General features: G+C 38.1%; 1 protein-coding gene across 1 annotated transcript in view; it reads left to right on the forward strand.

Moving 5' to 3' along the window:
* LOC121373316 overlaps positions 1 to 7,561 on the forward strand; it is a 55,016-nt gene extending 47,455 nt beyond the window's left edge. Inside the window, exon 2 of the mRNA XM_041499881.1 lies at positions 5,971 to 7,561. Coding sequence (XP_041355815.1) covers positions 5,971 to 7,482 — 1,512 coding nt within the window. The 3' untranslated portion in view covers positions 7,483 to 7,561. The remainder of the gene's footprint in view (positions 1 to 5,970) is intronic.
* Positions 7,562 to 25,558: the final 17,997 nt, after the last annotated feature.

Raw genomic sequence — 25,558 nt, forward strand, 5'->3', positions numbered from 1 at the left:
TCATCTAATTGTAATTAACTGAGTGTTATTTAACTACAGCCACATGTATATCATCTAATTGTAATTAACTGAGTGTTATTTAACTACAGCCACATGTAGATCATCTAATTGTAATTAACTGAGTGTTATTTAACTACAGCCACATGTAGATCATCTAATTGTAATTAACTGAGTGTTATTTAACTACAGCCACATGTATATCATCTAATTGTAATTAACTGAGTGTTATTTAACTACAGCCGCATGTATATCATCTAATTGTAATTAACTGAGTGTTATTTAACTACAGCCACATGTAGATCATCTAATTGTAATTAACTGAGTGTTATTTAACTACAGCCACATGTAGATCATCTAATTGTAATTAACTGAGTGTTATTTAACTACAGCCACATGTAGATCATCTAATTGTAATTAACTGAGTGTTATTTAACTACAGCCACATGTAGATCATCTAATTGTAATTAACTGAGTGTTATTTAACTACAGCCACATGTAGATCATCTAATTGTAATTAACTGAGTGTTATTTAACTACAGCCACATGTAGATCATCTAATTGTAATTAACTGAGTGTTATTTAACTACAGCCACATGTATATCATCTAATTGTAATTAACTGAGTGTTATTTAACTACAGCCACATGTAGATCATCTAATTGTAATTAACTGAGTGTTATTTAACTACAGCCACATGTATATCATCTAATTGTAATTAACTGAGTGTTATTTAACTACAGCCACATGTATATCATCTAATTGTAATTAACTGAGTGTTATTTAACTACATGCAGCCACATGTATATCATCTAATTGTAATTAACTGAGTGTTATTTAACTACAGCCACATGTAGATCATCTAATTGTAATTAACTGAGTGTTATTTAACTACAGCCACATGTAGATCATCTAATTGTAATTAACTGAGTGTTATTTAACTACAGCCACATGTAGATCATCTAATTGTAATTAACTGAGTGTTATTTAACTACAGCCACATGTAGATCATCTAATTGTAATTAACTGAGTGTTATTTAACTACAGCCACATGTAGATCATCTAATTGTAATTAACTGAGTGTTATTTAACTACAGCCACATGTAGATCATCTAATTGTAATTAACTGAGTGTTATTTAACTACAGCCACATGTAGATCATCTAATTGTAATTAACTGAGTGTTATTTAACTACAGCCACATGTAGATCATCTAATTGTAATTAACTGAGTGTTATTTAACTACAGCCACATGTAGATCATCTAATTGTAATTAACTGAGTGTTATTTAACTACAGCCACATGTAGATCATCTAATTGTAATTAACTGAGTGTTATTTAACTACAGCCACATGTAGATCATCTAATTGTAATTAACTGAGTGTTATTTAACTACAGCCACATGTAGATCATCTAATTGTAATTAACTGAGTGTTATTTAACTACAGCCACATGTAGATCATCTAATTGTAATTAACTGAGTGTTATTTAACTACAGCCACATGTATATCATCTAATTGTAATTAACTGAGTGTTATTTAACTACAGCCACATGTAGATCATCTAATTGTAATTAACTGAGTGTTATTTAACTACAGCCACATGTATATCATCTAATTATAATTAACTGAGTGTTATTTAACTACAGCCACATGTATATCATCTAATTATAATTAACTGAGTGTTATTTAACTACAGCCACATGTATATCATCTAATTATAATTAACTGAGTGTTATTTAACTACAGCCACATGTATATCATCTAATTATAATTAACTGAGTGTTATTTAACTACAGCCACATGTATATCATCTAATTGTAATTAACTGAGTGTTATTTAACTACAGCCACATGTATATCATCTAATTATAATTAACTGAGTGTATATCATCTAATTGTAATTAACTGAGTGTTATTTAACTACAGCCACATGTATATCATCTAATTGTAATTAACTGAGTGTTATTTAACTACAGCCACATGTATATCATCTAATTGTAATTAACTGAGTGTTATTTAACTACAGCCACATGTATATCATCTAATTGTAATTAACTGAGTGTTATTTAACTACAGCCACATGTAGATCATCTAATTGTAATTAACTGAGTGTTATTTAACTACAGCCACATGTAGATCATCTAATTGTAATTAACTGAGTGTTATTTAACTACAGCCACATGTAGATCATCTAATTGTAATTAACTGAGTGTTATTTAACTACAGCCACATGTATATCATCTAATTATAATTAACTGAGTGTTATTTAACTACAGCCACATGTATATCATCTAATTGTAATTAACTGAGTGTTATTTAACTACAGCCACATGTATATCATCTAATTGTAATTAACTGAGTGTTATTTAACTACAGCCACATGTATATCATCTAATTGTAATTAACTGAGTGTTATTTAACTACAGCCACATGTAGATCATCTAATTGTAATTAACTGAGTGTTATTTAACTACAGCCACATGTAGATCATCTAATTGTAATTAACTGAGTGTTATTTAACTACAGCCACATGTAGATCATCTAATTGTAATTAACTGAGTGTTATTTAACTACAGCCACATGTAGATCATCTAATTGTAATTAACTGAGTGTTATTTAACTACAGCCACATGTAGATCATCTAATTGTAATTAACTGAGTGTTATTTAACTACAGCCACATGTAGATCATCTAATTGTAATTAACTGAGTGTTATTTAACTACAGCCACATGTAGATCATCTAATTGTAATTAACTGAGTGTTATTTAACTACAGCCACATGTAGATCATCTAATTGTAATTAACTGAGTGTTATTTAACTACAGCCACATGTAGATCATCTAATTGTAATTAACTGAGTGTTATTTAACTACAGCCACATGTATATCATCTAATTGTAATTAACTGAGTGTTATTTAACTACAGCCACATGTATATCATCTAATTGTAATTAACTGAGTGTTATTTAACTACAGCCACATGTATATCATCTAATTGTAATTAACTGAATGTTATTTAACTACAGCCACATGTATATCATCTAATTGTAATTAACTGAGTGTTATTTAACTACAGCCACATGTATATCATCTAAATTGTAATTAACTGAGTGTTATTTAACTACAGCCACATGTATATCATCTAAATTGTAATTAACTGAGTGTTATTTAACTACAGCCACATGTATATCATCTAATTGTAATTAACTGAGTGTTATTTAACTACAGCCGCATGTAGATCATCTAAATTGTAATTAACTGAGTGTTATTTAACTACAGCCGCATGTAGATCATCTAAATTGTAATTAACTGAGTGTTATTTAACTACAGCCGCATGTAGATCATCTAATTGTAATTAACTGAGTGTTATTTAACTACAGCCACATGTATTCATCTAATTGTAATTAACTGAGTGTTATTTAACTACAGCCGCATGTATATCATCTAATTGTAATCAACTGAGTGTTATTTAACTACAGCCACATGTATATCATCTAATTGTAATTAACTGAGTGTTATTTAACTACAGCCACATGTATATCATCTAAATTGTAATTAACTGAGTGTTATTTAACTACAGCCACATGTAGATCATCTAATTGTAATTAACTGAGTGTTATTTAACTACAGCCACATGTAGATCATCTAATTGTAATTAACTGAGTGTTATTTAACTACAGCCACATGTATATCATCTAAATTGTAATTAACTGAGTGTTATTTAACTACAGCCACATGTATATCATCTAATTGTAATTAACTGAGTGTTATTTAACTACAGCCATCATGTATATCATCTAAATTGTAATCATCTAACTGAGTGTTATTTAACTACAGCCACATGTATATCATCTAATTGTAATTAACTGAGTGTTATTTAACTACAGCCACATGTATATCATCTAAATTGTAATCAACTGAGTGTTATTTAACTACAGCCACATGTATATCATCTAAATTGTAATTAACTGAGTGTTATTTAACTACAGCCACATGTATATCATCTAAATTGTAATTAACTGAGTGTTATTTAACTACAGCCACATGTATATCATCTAATTGTAATCAACTGAGTGTTATTTAACTACAGCCACATGTATATCATCTAATTGTAATCAACTGAGTGTTATTTAACTACAGCCACATGTATATCATCTAAATTGTAATTAACTGAGTGTTATTTAACTACAGCCACATGTATATCATCTAAATTGTAATTAACTGAGTGTTATTTAACTACAGCCACATGTATATCATCTAATTGTAATCAACTGAGCGTTATTTAACTACAGCCGCATGTAGATCATCTAAATTGTAATCAACTGAGCGTTATTTAACTACAGCCGCATGTAGATCATCTAAATTGTAATCAACTGAGCGTTATTTAGATACACATGCAGTGCCAGTACGGTTAGAACAGTGATATGAAAATAAAGAAATGTTTTATTTAACAACACACTCAACACATTTTATTGACAGTTATATGGCATCAGACATATGGTTAAGGACCACACAGATATTGAGAGAGGAAATCCACTGTCGCCACTTCATGGGCTACTCTTTTCGATTAGCAACAAGAGATCTTTTATATGCACCATCCCACAGACAGGGTAGTACATACCACAGCCTTTGATATACCAGTCGTGGTGCACTGGCTGGAACATTAAAGTAAAGTTTGTTTTATTTAACGATGCCACTAGAGCACATTGATTTTTTATCTTATCATCGGCTATTGGACGTCAAACATATGGTCATTCTGACACTGTCTTTAGAGGAAACCCACAGGCAGGATAGCACAAACCATGGCCTTTGTTGAACCAGTTATGGATCACTGGTCGGTGCAAGTGGTTTACACCTACCCATTGAGCCTTGCGGAGCACTCACTCAGGGTTTGGAGTCGGTATCTGGATTAAAAATCCCATGCCTCAACTGGGATCCGAACCCAGTACCTACCAGCCTGCCACTGAGGTCGGTATCCTGAATATAGTCCAAGGCAAAAACATGCTGTTGAGAATTAAAAACTCCACGGTGATCTCCACGGCATTGCCGATTGCCGTGGGCAGTTACAGGGATTGTTAATGGAACTGAAAATGTGTCATAGCCGATAAGTATAAGTAACCAGTTCTGTATTTCGTGTTAACCTACATGGGTTAATTTGATGCCTGTTATATTAAAATATATTTTTAAAAATTGGACAAAAATACCATCAGTACAACTAGCAATTATTTTGTTTCATTTACTATTGCATGTGTTTGTCCAGGACAGTGTGCTTGAACCTAATGCTAGTTTGTCCAGGACAGTGTGCTTGAACCTAATGCTAGGCTCAGACTGTCAACTGGTACAAAGAAGTTGGCCAACTTACATGATTGTATGATGGGTGGGCCCAGATTAATAACTAATCTGTTATTAAAGTCATATACGACAAAAATCAAGTTGTAAGAGCTCTCAGACCAGCAACTGGACAGTCATAGAAGTCGTGAGAGAAAAAAGTGGGCCAACTCTGTTGTGGCAGTTGATAGTCTTTTCAGGGGCGGGACATAGCTTAGCTAGTGGTACAGTGCTCACCTGATGCTCGATCGATCTAGGATCGATTCCCGTCGGTGGGCCCATTGGGCTATTTCTCATTCCAGCCAGTGCTCCACAACTGGTGCAACAAAGTCCATGGTATGCACTATCCTGTCTGTGGGATGGTGCATATAAAAGATCCCTTGCTGCTAATCGAAGAGTAGCTCATGAAGTGGCGACAGCAATATCTGTGTGGTCCTTAACCATATGTCCGATGCCATATAACTGTAAATAAAATGTGTTGAGTGCGTCGTTAAATAAAACATTTCCTTCCTTCCTTCTTAGACTAACATTATTAGTTCCATGAAAAAAAAAATAATAATAGAAAAAATGAAATACAATAAAAAAAAAAAAAAATGAAATGAAATATTTGTTCATATTCTTAATCTTTTATTTCTTGTTTTTGCAGGCACAACCCAAGTACGGCGTAATTGTGACCTTGACCTTCTGTTCCATCACGGTGATCCTCAGCTTGTATTATTTAGATGAACTGACACCAAAAGTTTCTCACAGGAAGTTCCTGCACACAGTCGACAGAGATGTCAATCTCTTTGAACAAAACATTCCACGTTTTGACCGCGATATATTAAAAATGTCTCCCCTTGAAGAGGAGGATAAAGATACTGATGAGGATGATAATAAAAAACCGAAAATCGACAGTGTCGATAGAACAGACTTCAAAAACAGCGTCGTGGTCTGGCCGAAAGATCACTTTGCTGTTAAACTCAGCAAAAGAAACAATAATAATAATAATCTAAATTTAGCTCACACCAACTGGACAATGCTGCCTGATGCTGTAAAGGGCAGCTTCAGGTCTCCAGTCGTTTTAAACGACCTTGAGATAGTCGCTCACAATGCTTCAATTGATCAGTCACACGGTCACATGATCGAGTCAAACATTATTTACAGACACAGGCTACAGAGCATGAACTACAGCAATGGTTCGGGAACGAGGCTCAATTCATATCATAACGCAACTTCCAGTGCAAACAAGAAATATATCATATACTTATGTACTAAGAGTATGACTTGCTGTGGGTGGGGGGACCGACAGCACGGCATATTGTCGGCATACGTTATCTCTCTCGTTACAAACAGAATATTCGGGGTCGATATGAGCGCCCCCTGTCCACTGTCAAATTTGTTACATCCACGCAAATTGATGTGGAAGATCAACCCAGCGGATCTCGAGGGACTGTCGACAAAATACATCTACACTGTGAACGATAAAGTCTTTCGCCAGATGATGGGTCAGATCAACTTCGACGAGGTCTACCCTCAGGACGTTGTTTATCTCACCACCAACTATGATTATTTCTACTCGCTGAAGCGCAACCCCCACTACCGGAAAATCTTCCGACAGAAGATCACCAAACCACGACCGCTTGTCTTCGCCGATCTGTGGCTGAACGTCTTCAAGCTGAATAAGAGAGTGAAGCGACGTGTGACGGCCGCCATCGCTAAAGCTCACCCTACACCAAACCATAAACTCGTCTGTGCTCACGTGCGTTTCGGACGCAGTCCCACAATCCCGTGGGACTCGGAGATCCGCAACACCATGGAGACCGTTCTGCCGCTGTGGAATTTTTTAAGTCATTACACCGATCCGAGTTTTTACAAAATCTTCATCGCCAGTGACACTGAGATGGTTCTGGACAAGGCGCGGCAGCTGTACCCGCAACAGATGGTCGAGATTAAAGGCGATATCATTCATATAGACAAAACCAAGCACATGGTGTCGGACCCCTGTGTGGGCTTCGAGAAGGTCCTCGCTGACCAGTACTTCTTGACTAACTGTGATGTGCTCGTCCTCACCTACAGTGTCTTCGGCAAGAGTGCCGCGTACATGCGCCGCTCCAACAGCAACCTCTTCTATCTCGGAAACGGGCTCATACAGCCTCTTAAACTCTTCAAAGACTAGGGGTCATTCTGTGTTCTCAGTACATAGAACATGTCTTGGGCTCATCCAGTCTCTAAAGCTCTTCAAAGACTAGGAATCATTATGTGTTCAGTCTTTCTCAGTACATAGAACACAGGGCTCGGGTTCGCCCAGCCTCTCACACTCTTCAAAGACTAGGAATCATTATGAGTTCAGTCTTTCTCAGTACATAGAACACAGGTCTTGGGTTTATCCAGCCTCTAAAGCACTTCAAAGACTAGGGGTCCTTCTGTGTTAGCTGTCACAGCCACCTTACTCAGTACATAAAATATAGGGCTTAGACTCATCCAGCCTCTCAAACTCTTCAAAGACTAGGGGTCCTTCTGTGTTAGCTTTCACAGCCACCTTACTCAATACATAGAACACAGGTCTTGGGTTCACCCAGCCTCTCACACTCTTCAAAGACTAGGGGTCCTTCTGTGTTAGCTTTCACAGCCACCTTACTCAATACATAGAACACAGGTCTTGGGTTCACCCAGCCTCTCACACTCTTCAAAGACTAGGGGTCCTTCTGTATTAGCTTTCACAGCCACCTTACTCAATACATAGAACACAGGTCTTGGGTTCACCCAGCTTCTCACACTCTTCAAATACTAGGGGTCCTTCTGTGTTAGCTTTCACAGCCACCTTACTCAATACATAGAACACAGGTCTTGGGTTCACCCAGCCTCTCACACTCTTCAAAGACTAGGGGTCCTTCTGTGTTAGCTTTCACAGCCACCTTACTCAATACATAGAACACAGGTCTTGGGTTCACCCAGCCTCTCACACTCTTCAAAGACTAGGGGTCCTTCTGTGTTAGCTTTCACAGCCACCTTACTCAATACATAGAACACAGGTCTTGGGTTCATCCAGCCTCTCACACTCTTCAAAGACTAGGGGTCCTTCTGTGTTAGCTTTCACAGCCACCTTACTCAATACATAGAACACAGGTCTTGGGTTCATCCAGCCTCTCACACTCTTCAAAGACTAGGGGTCCTTCTGTGTTAGCTTTCACAGCCACCTTACTCAATACATAGAACACAGGTCTTGGGTTCATCCAGCCTCTCACACTCTTCAAAGACTAGGGGTCCTTCTGTGTTAGCTTTCACAGCCACCTTACTCAATACATAGAACACAGGTCTTGGGTTCACCCAGCCTCTCACACTCTTCAAAGACTAGGGGTCCTTCTGTGTTAGCTTTCACAGCCACCTTACTCAATACATAGAACACAGGTCTTGGGTTCACCCAGCCTCTCACACTCTTCAAAGACTAGGGGTCCTTCTGCATTAGCTTTCACAGCCACCTTACTCAATACATAGAACACAGGTCTTGGGTTCACCCAGCCTCTCACACTCTTCAAAGACTAGGGGTCCTTCTGCATTAGCTTTCACAGCCACCTTACTCAATACATAGAACACAGGTCTTGGGTTCACCCAGCTTCTCACACTCTTCAAAGACTAGGGGTCCTTCTGTGTTAGCTTTCACAGCCACCTTAGTCAATACATAGAACACAGGTCTTGGGTTCATCCAGCCTCTCACACTCTTCAAAGACTAGGGGTCCTTCTGTGTTAGCTTTCACAGCCACCTTACTCAATACATAGAACACAGGTCTTAGGTTCACCCAGCCTCTCACACTCTTCAAAGACTAGGGGTCCTTCTGTGTTAGCTTTCACAGCCACCTTAGTCAATACATAGAACACAGGTCTTGGGTTCACCCAGCCTCTCACACTCTTCAAAGACTAGGGGTCCTTCTGTGTTAGCTGTCACAGCCACCTTAGTCAATACATAGAACACAGGTCTTGGGTTCACCCAGCCTCTCACACTCTTCAAAGACTAGGGGTCCTTCTGTGTTAGCTGTCACAGCCACCTTACAGGTCTTGGGTTCACCCAGCCTCTCAAACTCTTCAAAGACTAGGGGTCCTTCTGTGTTAGCTGTCACAGCCACCTTACAGGTCTTAGGTTCACCCAGCCTCTCACACTCTTCAAAGACTAGGGGTCCTTCTGTGTTAGCTGTCACAGCCACCTTACAGGTCTTGGGTTCACCCAGCCTCTCAAACTCTTCAAAGACTAGGGGTCCTTCTGTGTTAGCTGTCACAGCCACCTTACAGGTCTTAGGTTCATCCAGCCTCTCACACTCTTCAAAGACTAGGGGTCCTTCTGTGTTAGCTGTCACAGCCACCTTACAGGTCTTGGGTTCACCCAGCCTCTCAAACTCTTCAAAGTTATGGGGTACTTCTGTGTTGGCTTTCACAATGGCCTTTCTCAGTACGCAGTGTTTCTGCCAGAAAGAAATATTTGGGTATGGCGCTATGCAATGCTAAAAGACTTACAAAGAGGATGCTTTGTTGTCTAGCAGAGCGTAAGAGACCTTTGTGAATTAGGCCCCTGGGCCCCGTTCCACGAAGCAATCTTAGCACTAAGATCACCATAAGTGCATAAGGTAGCTATGCACTTACGGTGATCTTACTGCTAAGATCGCTTCGTGGAACAGGGCTCAGCACAATACTAAACGGTCCCTAGTCTTGGTGTTTTTATGTGTGAACAGTGCTCACTCAGTCTGAACAGAGCTTTTACAAAGGCACTTTTAATATTGCTTTCGAGGTTAGTAATGACTCAGTCTGTTTAAACTTTACAAACATCAGCAATAGCTCAGCACTATCATCCATTTCAGAATTGTTTGACGTTGACCGTCACAATTCACTTAATACACATACTAATAAAACTTTTTTGTTTAAAACCCCCACATGGGTATGACAAAAATTTCTACAAAACATTTCATATTTAGGGTTTAAAATGCATGCCAAAAATTTAAAGTAATTCAGTGAATTTGATCTGGAAGTCTGTAGCCAAATTCATGTAACATTTAGCTAAACTGAATTATTAAAAAAGATAGCTATACAAATACATGCATGTGCAGGCACACATGCACATACGCACATACACACACACACACACATGTACATGTATATATAACGACATGGTTTTCAAATTTATAATGGCATATATTTGCTAAATTAAACTTCATATTGCATTTGTATAACGACAGATCAACGCCTGATATTAATCAGTTTAATTCGAAGTGCTGGAGTGAAGTGTTTAATTCGAAGTGCTGTAGTAAAGTGTGTAAACAGGTTTTCACCCATTAGATTAAATCTGTGGGTGTGCAGGGATGGGAGGGTGCATTCGCACTTGCCTCTCAAAATACGAAGTCAATAATACAGTGTACAAATGTGTGTGGGTGGTGTTACAGTATAAATAGTACAGTGCGCAAATCAACAAAGAAGTCAACACGGCATGTATATGGGTGGTGTCACAGTGTAAATAGTACAGTGCACAAATCATCAAAGAAATCAACACGGCATGTATATGGGTGGTGTCACAGTGTAAATAGTACAGTGCACAAATCATCAAAGAAATCAACACGGCATGTATATGGGTTGTTCACTGTCTGATTCAGTCTGTGTATAGATGATATGACCAGAATCAACCAACAACCGGTTGAACCAGCGACTGAAGGTCCTAGGGTTGTTACCACTGTATCGGTGTGTTCATGATAATGACTTAACAAACCAACCGTGGTTTGATGGTCGACATTGTTGGTGTGTCATCAACTGTAGATAACACTGTAAGAATAACATTACCTGAATATTATTTATGTAAAAATTGACAAATTAGATATATTGTTTATGAAAATACCTAGGTATAATATACAATGACCAGGGACCTGTTTTACGAAGTGATCTTAGCGCTGCGATCAACTTAAGTGCATAACTACCTTAAGTAGTTACGGTGATCTTAGCATTAAGATAACTTCGTAAAACAGCACACAGATGTTTTATTGGCCTAAACTCAAGGGAAGAGGTTCTATAACATATATTGCACAAGGTTTATGTTTAATGGTATTGAAGAAAAAATGGAATATTTTTTCAAGAAATTATTTATTGGTCATTCATAAATATCATGAGATGATTTACAAAATTATGATGTGTTTAAACGAGTCACAAATTTTTAACATTTTCAAACTTTACAATTGGTTTGAGACCAATTTATTTGGTATATACATGTATTTAGAAAGCTTATTGTAGTTTATTTCTAAAATGGCCTAGTGTCTGTGTGTACATTCAGTCTGAAAATGTACAGTAGATAAACCAACAGTAAAGTCAACTAACCATAGCTAGGTGGGTGGGTTTTCAATCTGGAATGGCCTAGTGTCTGTGTGTACATTCAGTCTGAAAATGTACAGTATGTAAACCAACAATAAAGTCAACTAGACACAGCTACAAATGTAGGTGGGTGGGTTTCAGTCTGCTTTACCCATTGCCTGTGTGGCTGGTGTGACAAGCTGTGTACAACTAGTTGTAAAGAAAAAACAGTTACAGGTGCAGACCCTAGTTTCAGCCCATGAAAATGGACACCAAGTTTGGTTAATATACAAATATTTAACACATAAGTGGAATTAAAGTCTGTGATGTTGAAATGGGGAAATGCCCTCTATAAATCAACTATAGGGTTACTTCTCAAAGGTACATGCTTTTTTGTTATTACAGAAAATGCATTGCATGGTATTACAAATACCAGGATGACCGGAAACACTCAGATGTACGGAAAGTAATAATCTAAACAATAAAATGCAAGCAATATGTGATTTCAATTATCAAAAGTGGATCTAGTAGTGAAAAGTGTGCCAGGAGTTGCTGCATACTGCTCTACTGGTGTGGTAAGATGAGCTGGTTACAGACGGACTAAACAAAACAACAGCTACTGTGTCTGATTGACTTGTTGATGTTCTTGCTGCATCTTGTACTCAATTTGCTTATTGTCACATACATTAAAGTGGTCTACTGGTCAATTTTCTGGTCGTACACTACCGTATGTGGCACTTTCATTTTGTCGTTTACAGTTGTACACTACCGTATGTGGCACTTTCATTTTGTCGTTTACAGTTGTACACTACCGTATGTGGCACTTTCATTTTGTCGTTTACAGTTGTACACTACCGTATGTGGCATTTTTATTTTGTCATTTATAGTTGTACACTACTGTAATGTGTACATTCATTTTGTCAGTTACAGTCATACACTACCGTATGTGTTACTTTCATTTTGTCAGTTACAGTCATACACTACCGTATGTGTTACTTTCATTTTGTCAGTTACAGTTGTACACTACCGTATGTGGCACTTTCATTTTGTCATTTAGTCGTACATGACCGTATGTGGCACTTTCATTTTGTCATTTCAGTTGCTCAGTATGTTGTTGATAATGTGACCCTCATTCTGTAATTTGGGTTGTGTTATCAGTGTCCTTTATTTGTTTTGTTTTGCTAGTCCAGAAGAAATGTTAGCTATGACCTGTATTCAGGAGCTGTTACGGTGGGTTGTTAGCTAAGGCCTGTATTCAGGATCTGTTACGGTGGGTTGTGTCTGCTCCCTGAATAAGGTGCTTTTGCTAAAAATTAATTGAAAAAATAAATTAAAGTGTCAGGCTTTCGGGAGAGGTCTTTGAAATTTCATAATTTTCTATGAAATGGATCTTATCTTTTGGGTATGTGGGTGTGAATGAAAACACCATCACACACAAAGGTGCACCGTGGACAGACATAGACACATGCACGCATGCACATGCACACACACACAGAAACACAAGCACACAACCATCAGGTTTTGGGCTTGAAATAACTACATGCACTTTATATGGACTCCAAATATTTAGCCAAAGAAATTATATTTTGTCTTTGTTTTACTATAAAATTAATAACTATAGATTTAATATGTGAAGTTGTGGTTTAGTAAATAGTATAACTATAAAATTAATTAAAGCTACATTTCCATATGTATGTTTTTCATGTGCATATTGCATGAAGCTGCGAATTCGTGTCTGTTTTGATCGTTTCCATACCCATCCATGTATACCCATCCGTGAAGACGGAATAACATAAATTAATTAACGGTAAGGACATCGGTCAGTTTAGACTTCTTACCCATATTGATGACGATGCTTTTTTCTGGACGACAGCATTTCTTGTGGGATTCTGACCTTGCATGATCCGTTATCTGTGAAAATATTTGCTAAAAAAGGGTTATATTGTTATTTATTTTTATTATTAAAGTCCCTAGTCCCAATTTTGGTTTAAAAATCTAAATTATCCCTTAGTATTCTGTCCTGGACCAAGCCACTGGCTATCCAGAGACTTGGCCCGCGACAGACATGCCTGAAACCTTAGTGGTATATGGGCATGTTAAAAATACTCACTCACTCACTCAAAAAGTGACTCTAAATTCATGTACATGGATCAAGCACTGTTCGTGCTTAACATGGAAACACAGACATGGCAAACACATTATTTCAATAATTCATAGATTTTCGTATTCACCGATTCACAGAAAATGGACAGGAAAAATGTACATTTGGAAACGTAGCTTTAAATTTACCTGATAATAACTTAAAAGTACATGTATGTATTGTCATATTCTTCCTGTCCGTTTAATAAAGTGACCACCTTCAGGCAGGGATTGGGGGGGGGGGGGGGGGGGGTGTGTGTCCAGAGAGTTTTAACTGTTAGAGGTGTGCGTGTTTGTGAAGACGTTTGTTTTGTTTAACAATACCACTAGAGCACATTGACTAATTAATCATCAGCTATTGGATGTCAAACATTTGGTAATTCTGACTCGTAGTCATCAGAAGAAACCCGCTACATTTTTCCTAATGAAGCAAGTGATCTTTTGTATGCACTTTCCCACAGACAGGAAAAAACATACCACGGCCGTTGACCAGTTGTGGTGCACTGATTGAAACAAGAAAAAAACCAATCAGTTGAATGGATTGTTTGTGAAGAAGACGGCCATTATGAAATACATTTGGATATGGTGCCATACCTGTTTTACCCTCTGGCAGAAACCCTGGATGTAGTGTTGAGGTGTAAATTTTGATAGTAATTTCCAGGATATTATGGGTTGTTAACACTGAACATCTTCATGAGTATACAAACGTGCCAGGCTGAACAAGTTAATGCCAACATAAGCTCTTTTCTTTTTCTCGTTTTTTTTTTTTAAAGATAATTAAAAATATCTCTGGTATCAATTTTTTTTATGAATGCTTTAATGGGAAGGAAAGTGTGTAGTGAAAAGGCGTAAGCTTTGTATGTTTGGCAATGTGCTGATAGTTGTGAAGTGCCCATGATGATCTTTCTGTTATGTGCTCCACACTGTACTCATTAACACGGCTTTCATCTCTTAACACATACAAGTGTTCGAAGAATTCTCGTTTTTAATCATTTACACTTGAGGCTTTTCCACAGTTGATGGGGAGTGGAAGGGGTAGGGGGGAGAAGGCACCAACCTTATTTTACACCTGGTGTAGGTCAGTGGATCCTTCCCGCACGGCTTAAATAGAAATGTGATTTTGTGAATGATGGATACATTGAAAAATTGCCTCCCCCAAAGGAAAATTGCTGCCCCCTCCCCCAACTTAGGTTGGTGATTGACAGTCACCTTTCATACCGTTGTTTTGACTTCATACATAATAAATACATGTATAACATATTTTAATATATTTTCACTTGAGATCCGTATTTCATAAATAGTAAAAAAAAAAAATTACAAGGTTTTTATCCAACAGGTGCATTACGGTAGTAATTTAAAAAAAAAATTAAAAATTGAGTACCAGTTTTGCATTGAAATTTTTCAGTGTAGTAAAAATGGAAACATCATGCGCCCAGTAATTATTATTGTAAGGAGGTTCAAAATGATGTCATGGGAATACTAACATCATTCAAATTCAAAATTAGCTGCATTATTACAATACTTTTCCACATTAAAATAAAGCCGGTCTATTTCCGTCGACCTCTGCCAAAATAGTCCCGAGTTCTATATTGAGCAGACAATAGCTTTTATTTTTCACCCCGTCGGTGGGCCCATTGGGCTATTTCTCGTTCTAGCCAGTGCACCACGACTGGTATATCAAAAGTTGTGGTATGTGCTATCCTGTCTGTGGAATGGTGCATATAAAAGATCCCTTGTTACCAGTAGAAAAATATAGCGGGTTTTCTCTCTAAGACTACGAGTCAGAATTACCAAATGTTTGACATCCAATAGCCGATTGTTAATAAATCAATGTGCTCTAGTGGTGCTCAAACTGTCTTTTTTCATAATTTTAGACAAAATATTAAGTTTAAGTTTTAAAAGATGAAAGAAATAAAAAGTACCATTGATCAAATATATCATCAAAAAATTACTGTTGATATGTTATGTTTATTGTGTATGAAGCCAGATGGGGTTTGACCCCCAGAAAAATACAGAAAATTCCCTTTTGGTTTGAACAGTTTTCTTTTTGTCCCTGAAGAAGACAATTTACAGGGGCCTAATTCACTAACTCTCGCAACTTAGCGATCTCGCAGTGCAATGCTAAAAGACTTACAAAGAGGATGCTTTGTTGTCCAGCAGAGCCTAAGAGACCTTTGTGAATTAGGCCTCTGATTCTTTTATAACTGCCACCCCACTTATTGTAGGCTATAAAGAACCGAGGAACAGACCTAACACATTGTAGGGCAATGTATTGAAGAATGTTAAATTATATATACTGACTTTATGGATGTTTGTACTTTTTATAAAGCTTATTATACTCATTTATTACTATATGCCAAACTAAAAGCCAAAACAAGTTGATGACATGAATCAAACAAATGAAGAGTTCAGGCGCAAAACGCGATATAAACCATTTTTTTTTTTTTTTAATAGTTTTTTTAGCCATTATTGTATGTCAGTAAGGGCTAATTGTAGGCCCGCTGATTTGCCGCAAAACGCGATTGATCCTTATGAAATTGTATTGGGTAAATCCCGTTTTTTCCCCATCAAAACGCGATATACGCCAATTTAAAAAGTAATTTTTTACTGAAAATAAAAAATGGATATATCGCGGTTTGCGCCTAAACTCTTCAAATGTTTTGGGCATTACTTAACCTTTTTAGATGTCATTTTGGCTACTTTTACGTACACATGTAGGCTACATGTACCATGGAAACCAAGTATTGTGAGAAATGGTGTGAATGATGTAAATCTGTATCATATATTCTGTACATAGTGTATGAAAAGGCTGTTAATGGTGCTTCTAACTAAAATAAAAAAATGGTTCTCTTGAAAATACACACTGTTTGAGAAATAATGCAAGCAGGTGGTTGAGGAACATTGGGAGTGGGCAGGGAGCAGATGGTTGAGGAATAATTTGAGTGGGTGAGGGAGCAGGTTGTGAGGAATGATGGGAGTGTGAGGGAGCAGATGGTTGAGGAACAGTAGGAGTGGGAGAGGGAGCAAGTGGATGAGGGATGATGGGAGTGGGTAGGTAGCAGGTGGTTGAGGAATGATGGGAGTGGCTGAGGGAGCAGATGGTTGAGGAACAATAGTTGGAGAGGGAGCAAATGCATGAGGGAGGAAGTGGATGAGGAATGATGGGAGTGGGTAGGGAGCAGATGGTTGAGGAACAATAGTTGGAGAGGGAGCAAATGCACGAGGGAGCAGGTGATTGAGGAATGATGGGAGTGGGTGAGGGAGAAAATGGATGAGGGAGCAGGTGGTTAAGGAATGATGGGAGTGGGCGAGGAACAATGGGAGTGGGTGAGGGAGCAGGTGGTTGAGAAATGATGGGAGTGGGTGAGAGAGCAGATGGTTGCAGACACATTCTTCTTTGAGATCTCGACAAACTCTAATGAACTAAAGATGAATGGCCGTTCTTATACAAAGTAGCTACAAAATTTGAAACATGTATTTGGATAATAAAATGTTCTATAAATTAGCCACTTTAAATAATGTTCAAGGAAATACTCTGCATATCTGAAAATTCCAGTGTGAGTCTGCTCTAAAGTTCAGTCTGGCATAATAACTGTTATTTAAGAATTGAAGGTTATAATCTTGATGTTCATGGAAGTACAAGCCACAGAACCTGTATGAACTCTGTGAACGGTGTGTAATGCAGTTCTGTCGTTCATAGTCCATGAACATCAAAACAACCGTCACGTCTTACAATTCCAAGTTTATAACTTACTTCATTAAATACAACATTATTATGAAATAACAATCAAATTATTTCTTGTAGGGTGATGTAGTGCCAAACTGAGGTGCATGGACTTATGAACGCCATTTATTTAAAAGTCACATGATATCGGTTGAACCAATCAAAGCATTTATAACAAAAGCGTATTTGCCAATAGAAATGATAAAAGTAATAATTTGGGTGCCTTTCTCCCTCCTTCATGTGCTTTTTGAAAAAAATGGTTGTTCCAGAAATGATCACTGATATTAGGGGGGTGGAGAGTTTTCCTTACCCACACCACTTGTTCATTAATGATAAATAATAAATAATATGCATTAAACAAATTAGAATAGCAGTGTTTATGTCTTGTGTACAGGGTATGTGTTTTTGTGGAACAGCCACTTTGACAATATCATTTCATTGCCAAATTGTTTTCATTCTCGAGTCTGAATCTAGCTCAGTGGGTAGAGCGCTCACCTGAAGGTGCTCGTGTTGTGGGATCGAACCCCCATGGTGGACCCATTGCATTCAGTATCCTGCGACTGCACCCACTCAAGGACACACTGGTCAAAGAATCAAATCCCTCCGTGGACCCATTCTTTGATTATTATTTTTTCCCCATCCAAGCCATTTCAAAGGCTGTGGTATGTGCTGTCCTGTCTGTGGGAAAGTACATATAAAAGATCCCATCCCAGGTTTTCTGAATGTATGTCATGCAAAAGCTAAATAAATCAATGTGATCTTGTGTTAAACTGATTTTTTTATTATTATTATTTTGTTTTTTTAGAACAAACACCACCTGCTCATCCTGTTATGAATATTTCTGTAGTAGCCTGGAGCTTTTGTTATTGTACATTTCTTTTGGTGTTTTTTGGTTGGGTTTTTTTCGGGGATGGGGTCAGGGTTGGGGTGGGGTCAGTGTTCTGATTTTGAGAACAAATGCTGCCCATTATCCAAGTTGTATTGGACACGTAATGCCAGATGTAGACGACTATGCCAGACTACCAAGCCTTACTGTCAATTCTTTGTAAATTCATTTGATAAGAATAAAAACAATTATTGTGATATTTACATTGTGTTGTGTTTCTTTTAAAATGATGGGGAAGGGGAGAGAAAGGATTTAACTCAGTCAGTAGATCTGTCTCCTGAGTTTTTAGGAATAATGGTATGTACTGTCCTGTTTATAGGAAAGTGCTTTAATAATACTTGTAATATGGTAGTAACTTATCTGACAGGAGAGGCGCTATCTCCCCCTCTGTATGTATGTCTCTCTCCCTACCCTCTCTCCCTCTCCAGGGTGTATACTACCAAATCAAATCCCATAGACGACAATAGTAACATATGCGGCTAAAACTCCTACCTGCAACGTATCAACCGACATAAACGCCACGGATATAAATACTACCACCCCTTACACTTAAAGTGAATCAGAAAAAAATGGGGGTCAAGCTGCTCGTTTCTGAGATAACGGGTAGCGTCTATGACTACCCTAGTTTCGCACAAAATTTGAGTACTTTTTTTTACAGGTACCCCATACATGTTTCAAGCACAAGGCTACTTGACACATTGGTACTAGATGAAATAAAATTGCACATTTATTTTACCCAGATGAAACTATTATTTTTTACAACCAACACACTCACATTTATAACCAATCACAGGACTTGTGGTGTTCACTTCTCTATCAAAAGTTCGGTGCACCTCGAACTTTGACCCAGCCGGAAGTTATTTGGTATAGTACTACCTCCATGTATGTCGCTCTCCCTCTCCCCCCCCCTCTCTCGGAGGGGATTGGCTCTTTTTACATCTTTCTCTCTCACTTTGTCTTTTGACAAAATGCTAAAATAACCAGAAAGAAATGTTTTATTTAACGACGCACTCAACACATTTTATTTATGTTATATGGCGTCAGACATATGGTTAAGGACCACACAGATTTTGAGAGGAAACCCGCTGTCGCCACTACATGGGCTACTCTTCCGATTAGCAGCAAGGGATCTTTTATTTGCGCTTCCCACAGGCAGGATAGCACAAACCATGGCCTTTGTTGAACCATTTATGGATCACTGGTTGGTGCAAGTGGTTTACACCTACCCATTGAGCCTTGCGGAGCACTCACTCAGGGTTTGGAGTCGGTATCTGGATTAAAAATCCCATGCCTCGACTGGGATCCGAACCCAGTACCTACCAGCCTGTAGACCGATGGCCTACCACAACGCCATTGAGGCCGGTCAAAATCGAATATAGTCCACAGCAACAAAAAAAAGTGGAGAATTAAAAAAATCCTCCGTGGTAACCACGACGCTGGTACTAAAATAACCAAGACTCCGAATATCTTTAGTTATAAATGTGCTGAGGTTTAATTAAACAATATCCCAATCCTTTCCTTTTTAAAATGGCTAAAAGGTGTATATCATTAATTGAAATAATATAGATGACGAGAGTAACAGCAAACTTTCAGTAGACCTAAACGTGCATGTCATTCTCTTTCTTTGAAAATGATGCATGTATTATACATGCCCCCCACTTGTGAGCCTTTGGTGGAGTGTTTTACATATTAATGTTTGCCATTGTAACCAATCTCTCATATAAAGTTTATACCTGATCCGTCGGTGCTCCTCCCCCAACTCCCAATCCGTCTGTGCCCCCCCCCCCCCCCAGTCGTTTCTACGGGCCTTTTATATATAATTAATCAATTTCAAATTCATTCTTGTAATACGTAAAAAAATCTTGATATCAAACCAGGTTTCATGGACAAAGAAAGTACTCAAACGTTCATTATATTTTGAAAATAAAAACAAGTTGCTCATCCATGGGTTTGTGGGTGAAAAAAAACCCCAACTAACATTGTAACATGTTTCAATGTTTGACAAACCAAAATCCTTCGTCAGGAATTGGTGGTAAAATTGCATAAGAAGAGAGTTGTAACTGTTTAACAGTATCTTTAATAATTAAATTAAATGTGTTTTTCCGCCGTTACATGAAAATAATGCGGTTTACAAGTCGCTGTATAGAGTTAACGTAAAGGTTGAACCTAATATGTTGCACGTTTTGTCATTCACATCTTCCATCTCACTAGTAATCTAGGTTACTGTTATTTATAATCCTTGGTAGACCTGCAGTTGCGAATAGATGTGTAACATCGGAATATGCCTTTGAGATTTGGAATCATGGAATTTACCTTTGGTCTGTCATCTCGTGTAAACCTGAATTACTTTTTCAAATTAAAGGGAGAGGCCTTGATATAGGCATTTTGCCTGTTGGCCAATCCCCAACCAGCATTATAATTGGGAATAAATATTGTTTATGGTTACAAATATCTTGGTACATATCAAAGTGATATGTCCCACTAGACTGCCAATTGGGACCAGGGTTCGTACAGAAAGTGTTAAATCAAATTCAAGAACATTTGCGGGGGGGGGAATAGAACTTTTTCAAGAACATTTTAGGAGGGTTTTTTAATGCAGGTCTGACTTCGCGTGGCTTTCTAAAGCATAGGCCTACTTCCCAGCATTAACAATGCTTACCCGATTCTTGCAAAGATTGCATACTGCAACATTGGGTATAATATCCACCCGGTCCCCTCCATTATTATTTTTAGTTAGGGTTAGGGGTTGGGGTTGGGGTTGGGGTTAAGGTTAGGGTTAAGGTTAGGGTTAGGGGAGGGAGGGGAGGGGGGGGGGGGGGACAGGGGGGATATTTTCCCCAACATCAACAAGCCACTCATCCCGAAAATTGCAAGTTCCATGTTGGCGAGGCATGATTGAAAACGGACATTCCCGAGTTTGCTGCATTGTAATATGTTTCCGACTAATAAATTCTATGATTAAACTTATATATTAAATATATTTTCTTGTTTAGAATATCAGTGTCTGTATATTCAATGTGTTTCTGGTCGTCTTAATATTTGTAAGAAGCCCAAACTGGATTTCGTCTTCAAATAATTTCGTATGTACGAAAAAATATATTTTAGGAAATAAAACGAAATTTAATCCAATACAAATATTAGAACGATCAGAAACATGTTTAATATACAGCCACTAATATTTTATGCAGGAAAATATATTTGATATTTAATTACAATCGTTAAAAAGTCTCTGTTAGTCGATAACATCTTAAACACTGCAGAAAACTCAGGAATGTCCCTTTAAAAATCCAAATGGCGTCGCGTAGAAAATAAAAAGCAAACACGGCCCTAATTGGTCATTCGCTCTTGAACGAACCAATAGAAAATGTTGTAGCATTAGCCTATATTAGGTGGCGCCATCTACTGAATCAAACTACCACTAATTCATCAATTCCCGGATCTCCGCTATTTTGTTTGACACAATTCGCCGATTTTTTCATACAAACATTAGTAATGATTGTTTGACAAAATGCCAATAAATATTATCCTGTCATACAAATTGTTAGTTACGTGCATGAAAATTCGTGAAAATCGGATTCAAGAACATTCAAGAACATCCTGTCAAATTCAAGAACATTCGAGGGTACTCGAACGAAAAAATCAAATTCAAGAACATTCGAGACTTTTGACGCCCTGTGCGAACACTGATTGGGACATAACACTTTTGATCATGATGATAACTAGTTTAACGTGCCCATATACCACTAGGGTTTCGAACACGCCCATCCCGAGTCCGACCTCCGATAAGATCGGTGGCCTGACTCGGGATGGAGGGGGTGAAAATGGGCAGAATTTTGAAAACAGCAATTAGTAAAAAAGTTAATAGAATAAATAAAAATAATAAAAAGATTACAAGCCAAAAATAAAAAAAGAATTGACTGCTCGGCCGAATATTTATATAATTTGGAGCATTTTAGGACAGCCCAAAATTAAATAAGAGAAAGAAGAGAGGATCGGACTATTTAATAATATTTTTTTTAAAAAGAAGTAATTTCGACATAAACTTTTGAACGCAGATCTAAAAGTTTAAAGTCCGATCGATATGTCCACGCGAGTGGCCTCGTTAAGGCCGTTTGGGTGCACAGCTTAAAGGGACGAGATGGGTTGCATCACGTCAAGAAAACCCCTAGATTGACAGTTGATAGACGTTGAAGGTGTAGTGCTGTGCTGAAATACAGATCTTGAGAAGCCGGATCTGTCTGAACGAGAGAGAGTATCAGACTAGGGTATAGTCCAGTCGTCATGGTTTGGTATAGTGGTGCGGACGGGCCCGACTCCGGAGGATACGAGATGGTATCACTATAAAGCAAGGTAAAGTCTAGAAAAAGAGTAGTAGGGGCCGACCCCACTTCCTATTTCTTCTTAGAGTGGAGCGGTCAATCTTCCAGTGCTGCTAGGACAGGCTCGGACATGTAGAGACTAAACGCGAACAACCGTGGCGTTCTGCAGAATGGCCGTCAAACGAGTCACGAAAAAAAACAAGTCGACAGTCAGACGGAGAAATGACGTGGAGGCAAGAAATCTCGCTAAAAAAGAATCCAACCTGGTGGTGCAGGCTGTCGAAACGAGAAGCGTTCAATCAGTTCCAATGGCCGCATACATCCCAGTACAAAACTTCATTTCGCTGACAAAAACAACGAAATGAAGGACCCCCAAGTCGAGCACACGAAAGCACGTGCAGTGTGCACACGCGAAACAAACACGTCTTGCCGCTCCAGACTGGGAATCAAAACTTTTGACTTCATCAATTAGCACACGAAACGAGACGAGTGATATAAATTAAGATTGATTATGGGTAATAAATAGGATATTCAACTCGCTACCATTTCGTATCATGTTTATGTCCCTCGTGAAATAATTTTCATTGTCACTCACTAAAGCTCGTGACAACTGAAAATTATTTCACTCGGGACATAAACATGATACGAAATGGAAGCTTGTTTAATATCCTATAAAACCATCGTGCGTGGTTCAACATAACCGAGTTAATAATAATCATACGAAGCACACGTGTAATAACAAGTGTAATGACGTAATTTTGGGAAGGGACGTCATAACATGACGTTGCTTCTCCAGTTCTAGCTCAGACTGGGCAGTTGAAATATGACGTCATTTCGTTGTCTCCTTCTATTTGTGGCTGAAACATTTTGAGCTGGGTCTTGTTACAGATAAAGAAAATAACAATAATATGGACAATAAAGAGATATTACCCTCGTGTGTGTTTTACGAAACGAGGGTCAGGATTCATGTATTAACCCTCGCTCTCGCTTGGGCAATACAAAAATCCTGACCCTCGTTTCGTAAAATCAGTACGACATACAAGCTCGTTTAATAATCTCTCTCTATTAAACACCTCAGAAAATTACGTCATTACGTCAAATGGGATGTCATTACGTAAAGCAGATAATCGGCGTGTAGTAATTTGCGACTGTTATACATCGATAAATTCGCAAAAAATTACGAAGAATTCTAATATAGAAGGAATAAAAAGCAAGAAGGTATCTTGAGCATTTATATTCATATATAGTATTACACAAATGAAAATAAAAAACACAAATATAAAATTTCTACAACACTGAGCACATATTATTATACATTAACAACACATAGGCCTATTCAGTTCTAATTATGAATCGTCCAGGCAATGAAAAAACTGCCTTTAAACTAAATTAAAGGAACATTCCTGAGTTTGCTGCAATTTTTAAGATGTTATCGACTAACAGAGACTGTTTAACGATTGTAATTAAATATCAAATATATTTTTCTGCATAAAATATTAGTGGCTGTATATTAAATGTGTTTCTGGTCGTTCTAATATCTGTACTAGGTTAAATTTAATTAGATTTCCTAAAAAAATTAATTTTCTTATGTACAAAATTATTTGAAGACAAAATCCAGTTGGGGCTTTTAACAAATATTAAGACGACCAGAAACACATTGAATATACAGACACTGGTATTCTAAACCAGAAAATATATTTAATATGCAAGTTTAACCATAGAAATATTTTATTAATTGGAAACATTTTACAATGCAGAGAAATCAGGAATGTCCCTTTAAATAAAATAGTTCAATTAGGAAGTTGGAACCAAGTCGAAACAGTTTGCAAACGTTTAGCGAAATACGGCTGGCTTGCTTTAATGTATATACTACTCAAAAGAATTTAAGGGTCAGACGATATTTTCGACATTATTTTCTGAATGTCAATTATATTAGCTAGACCGTAATGTCACGCATGGTATTGTTCCATTTTGACGAAAGTGGGTCTAAGCAACCCATAAATGAATTAAAATCCACTGTCATTGACACTGTCGACTAGTTCTAATGGCGAAAACATGCTTACATTTGCACGTAAATTAGGGCGAAAGCGAAAGGTCTGCTAAGTGCCCATAACTTGCTTTTTCACAAAGCGCTTCATTTGCACGCTTTGCACGTGTATTCCATGTTCCCAATGCTGAATTTCTGTATAATTGGAGCTTGCGTTCGTGTACGGTGCACACTCCAAATTCGACAATGGTACGACTTCAACTGGCTATCGAAGATCGAGGAAGGGCTATTGCTTGGCTTCAGGATGGCAATACGCAAAGAAATGTTGCTCTGAGACTTGGTGTCAGTCAGAGTGTCGTTGGCCGACTGTGGCAACGGTACCAAGCAACGAATTCTGTTTGAAATCGTCCACGTTCGGGAAGACCCCGAAGCACTACAAATAGAGAGGACCGCTACATCACCAATATGGCTCTACGTCAACGCACAACCACTGCACGCCGATTACGTGACAATCTGCGGACTGCGACTGGAACTCGAGTGTTTGATCAAACCATACGCAATCGTCTGAGAGCCAATAATCTACGCTGCCGTCGCCAGGCTGTTCGACCACCACTCCTACCACGTCACAGAACGGCCAGACGTCACTGGTGCACGTTTCATCTGCGGTGGCAACGTGTTCAGTGGGGTCGAGTGATGTTCACTGATGAGTCCAGGTTTAGTCTCTAGTTCATCGACGGTCGGGTTCGTGTCTACAGACGTCCTGGGGAGCGCTTCGCTGGCGTTAACGTTAGACAACGTTACCGGTTCGGTGGTGGCAGCGTCATGGTGTGGGGCGGCATCTCTATCCACCACAGGACCCCCCTCTATGTGGTGGATGGC

This window comes from Gigantopelta aegis, chromosome 5 (assembly GCF_016097555.1).
Source record: "Gigantopelta aegis isolate Gae_Host chromosome 5, Gae_host_genome, whole genome shotgun sequence".
NCBI classification, from domain to species: Eukaryota; Metazoa; Mollusca; class Gastropoda; order Neomphalida; family Peltospiridae; genus Gigantopelta; species Gigantopelta aegis.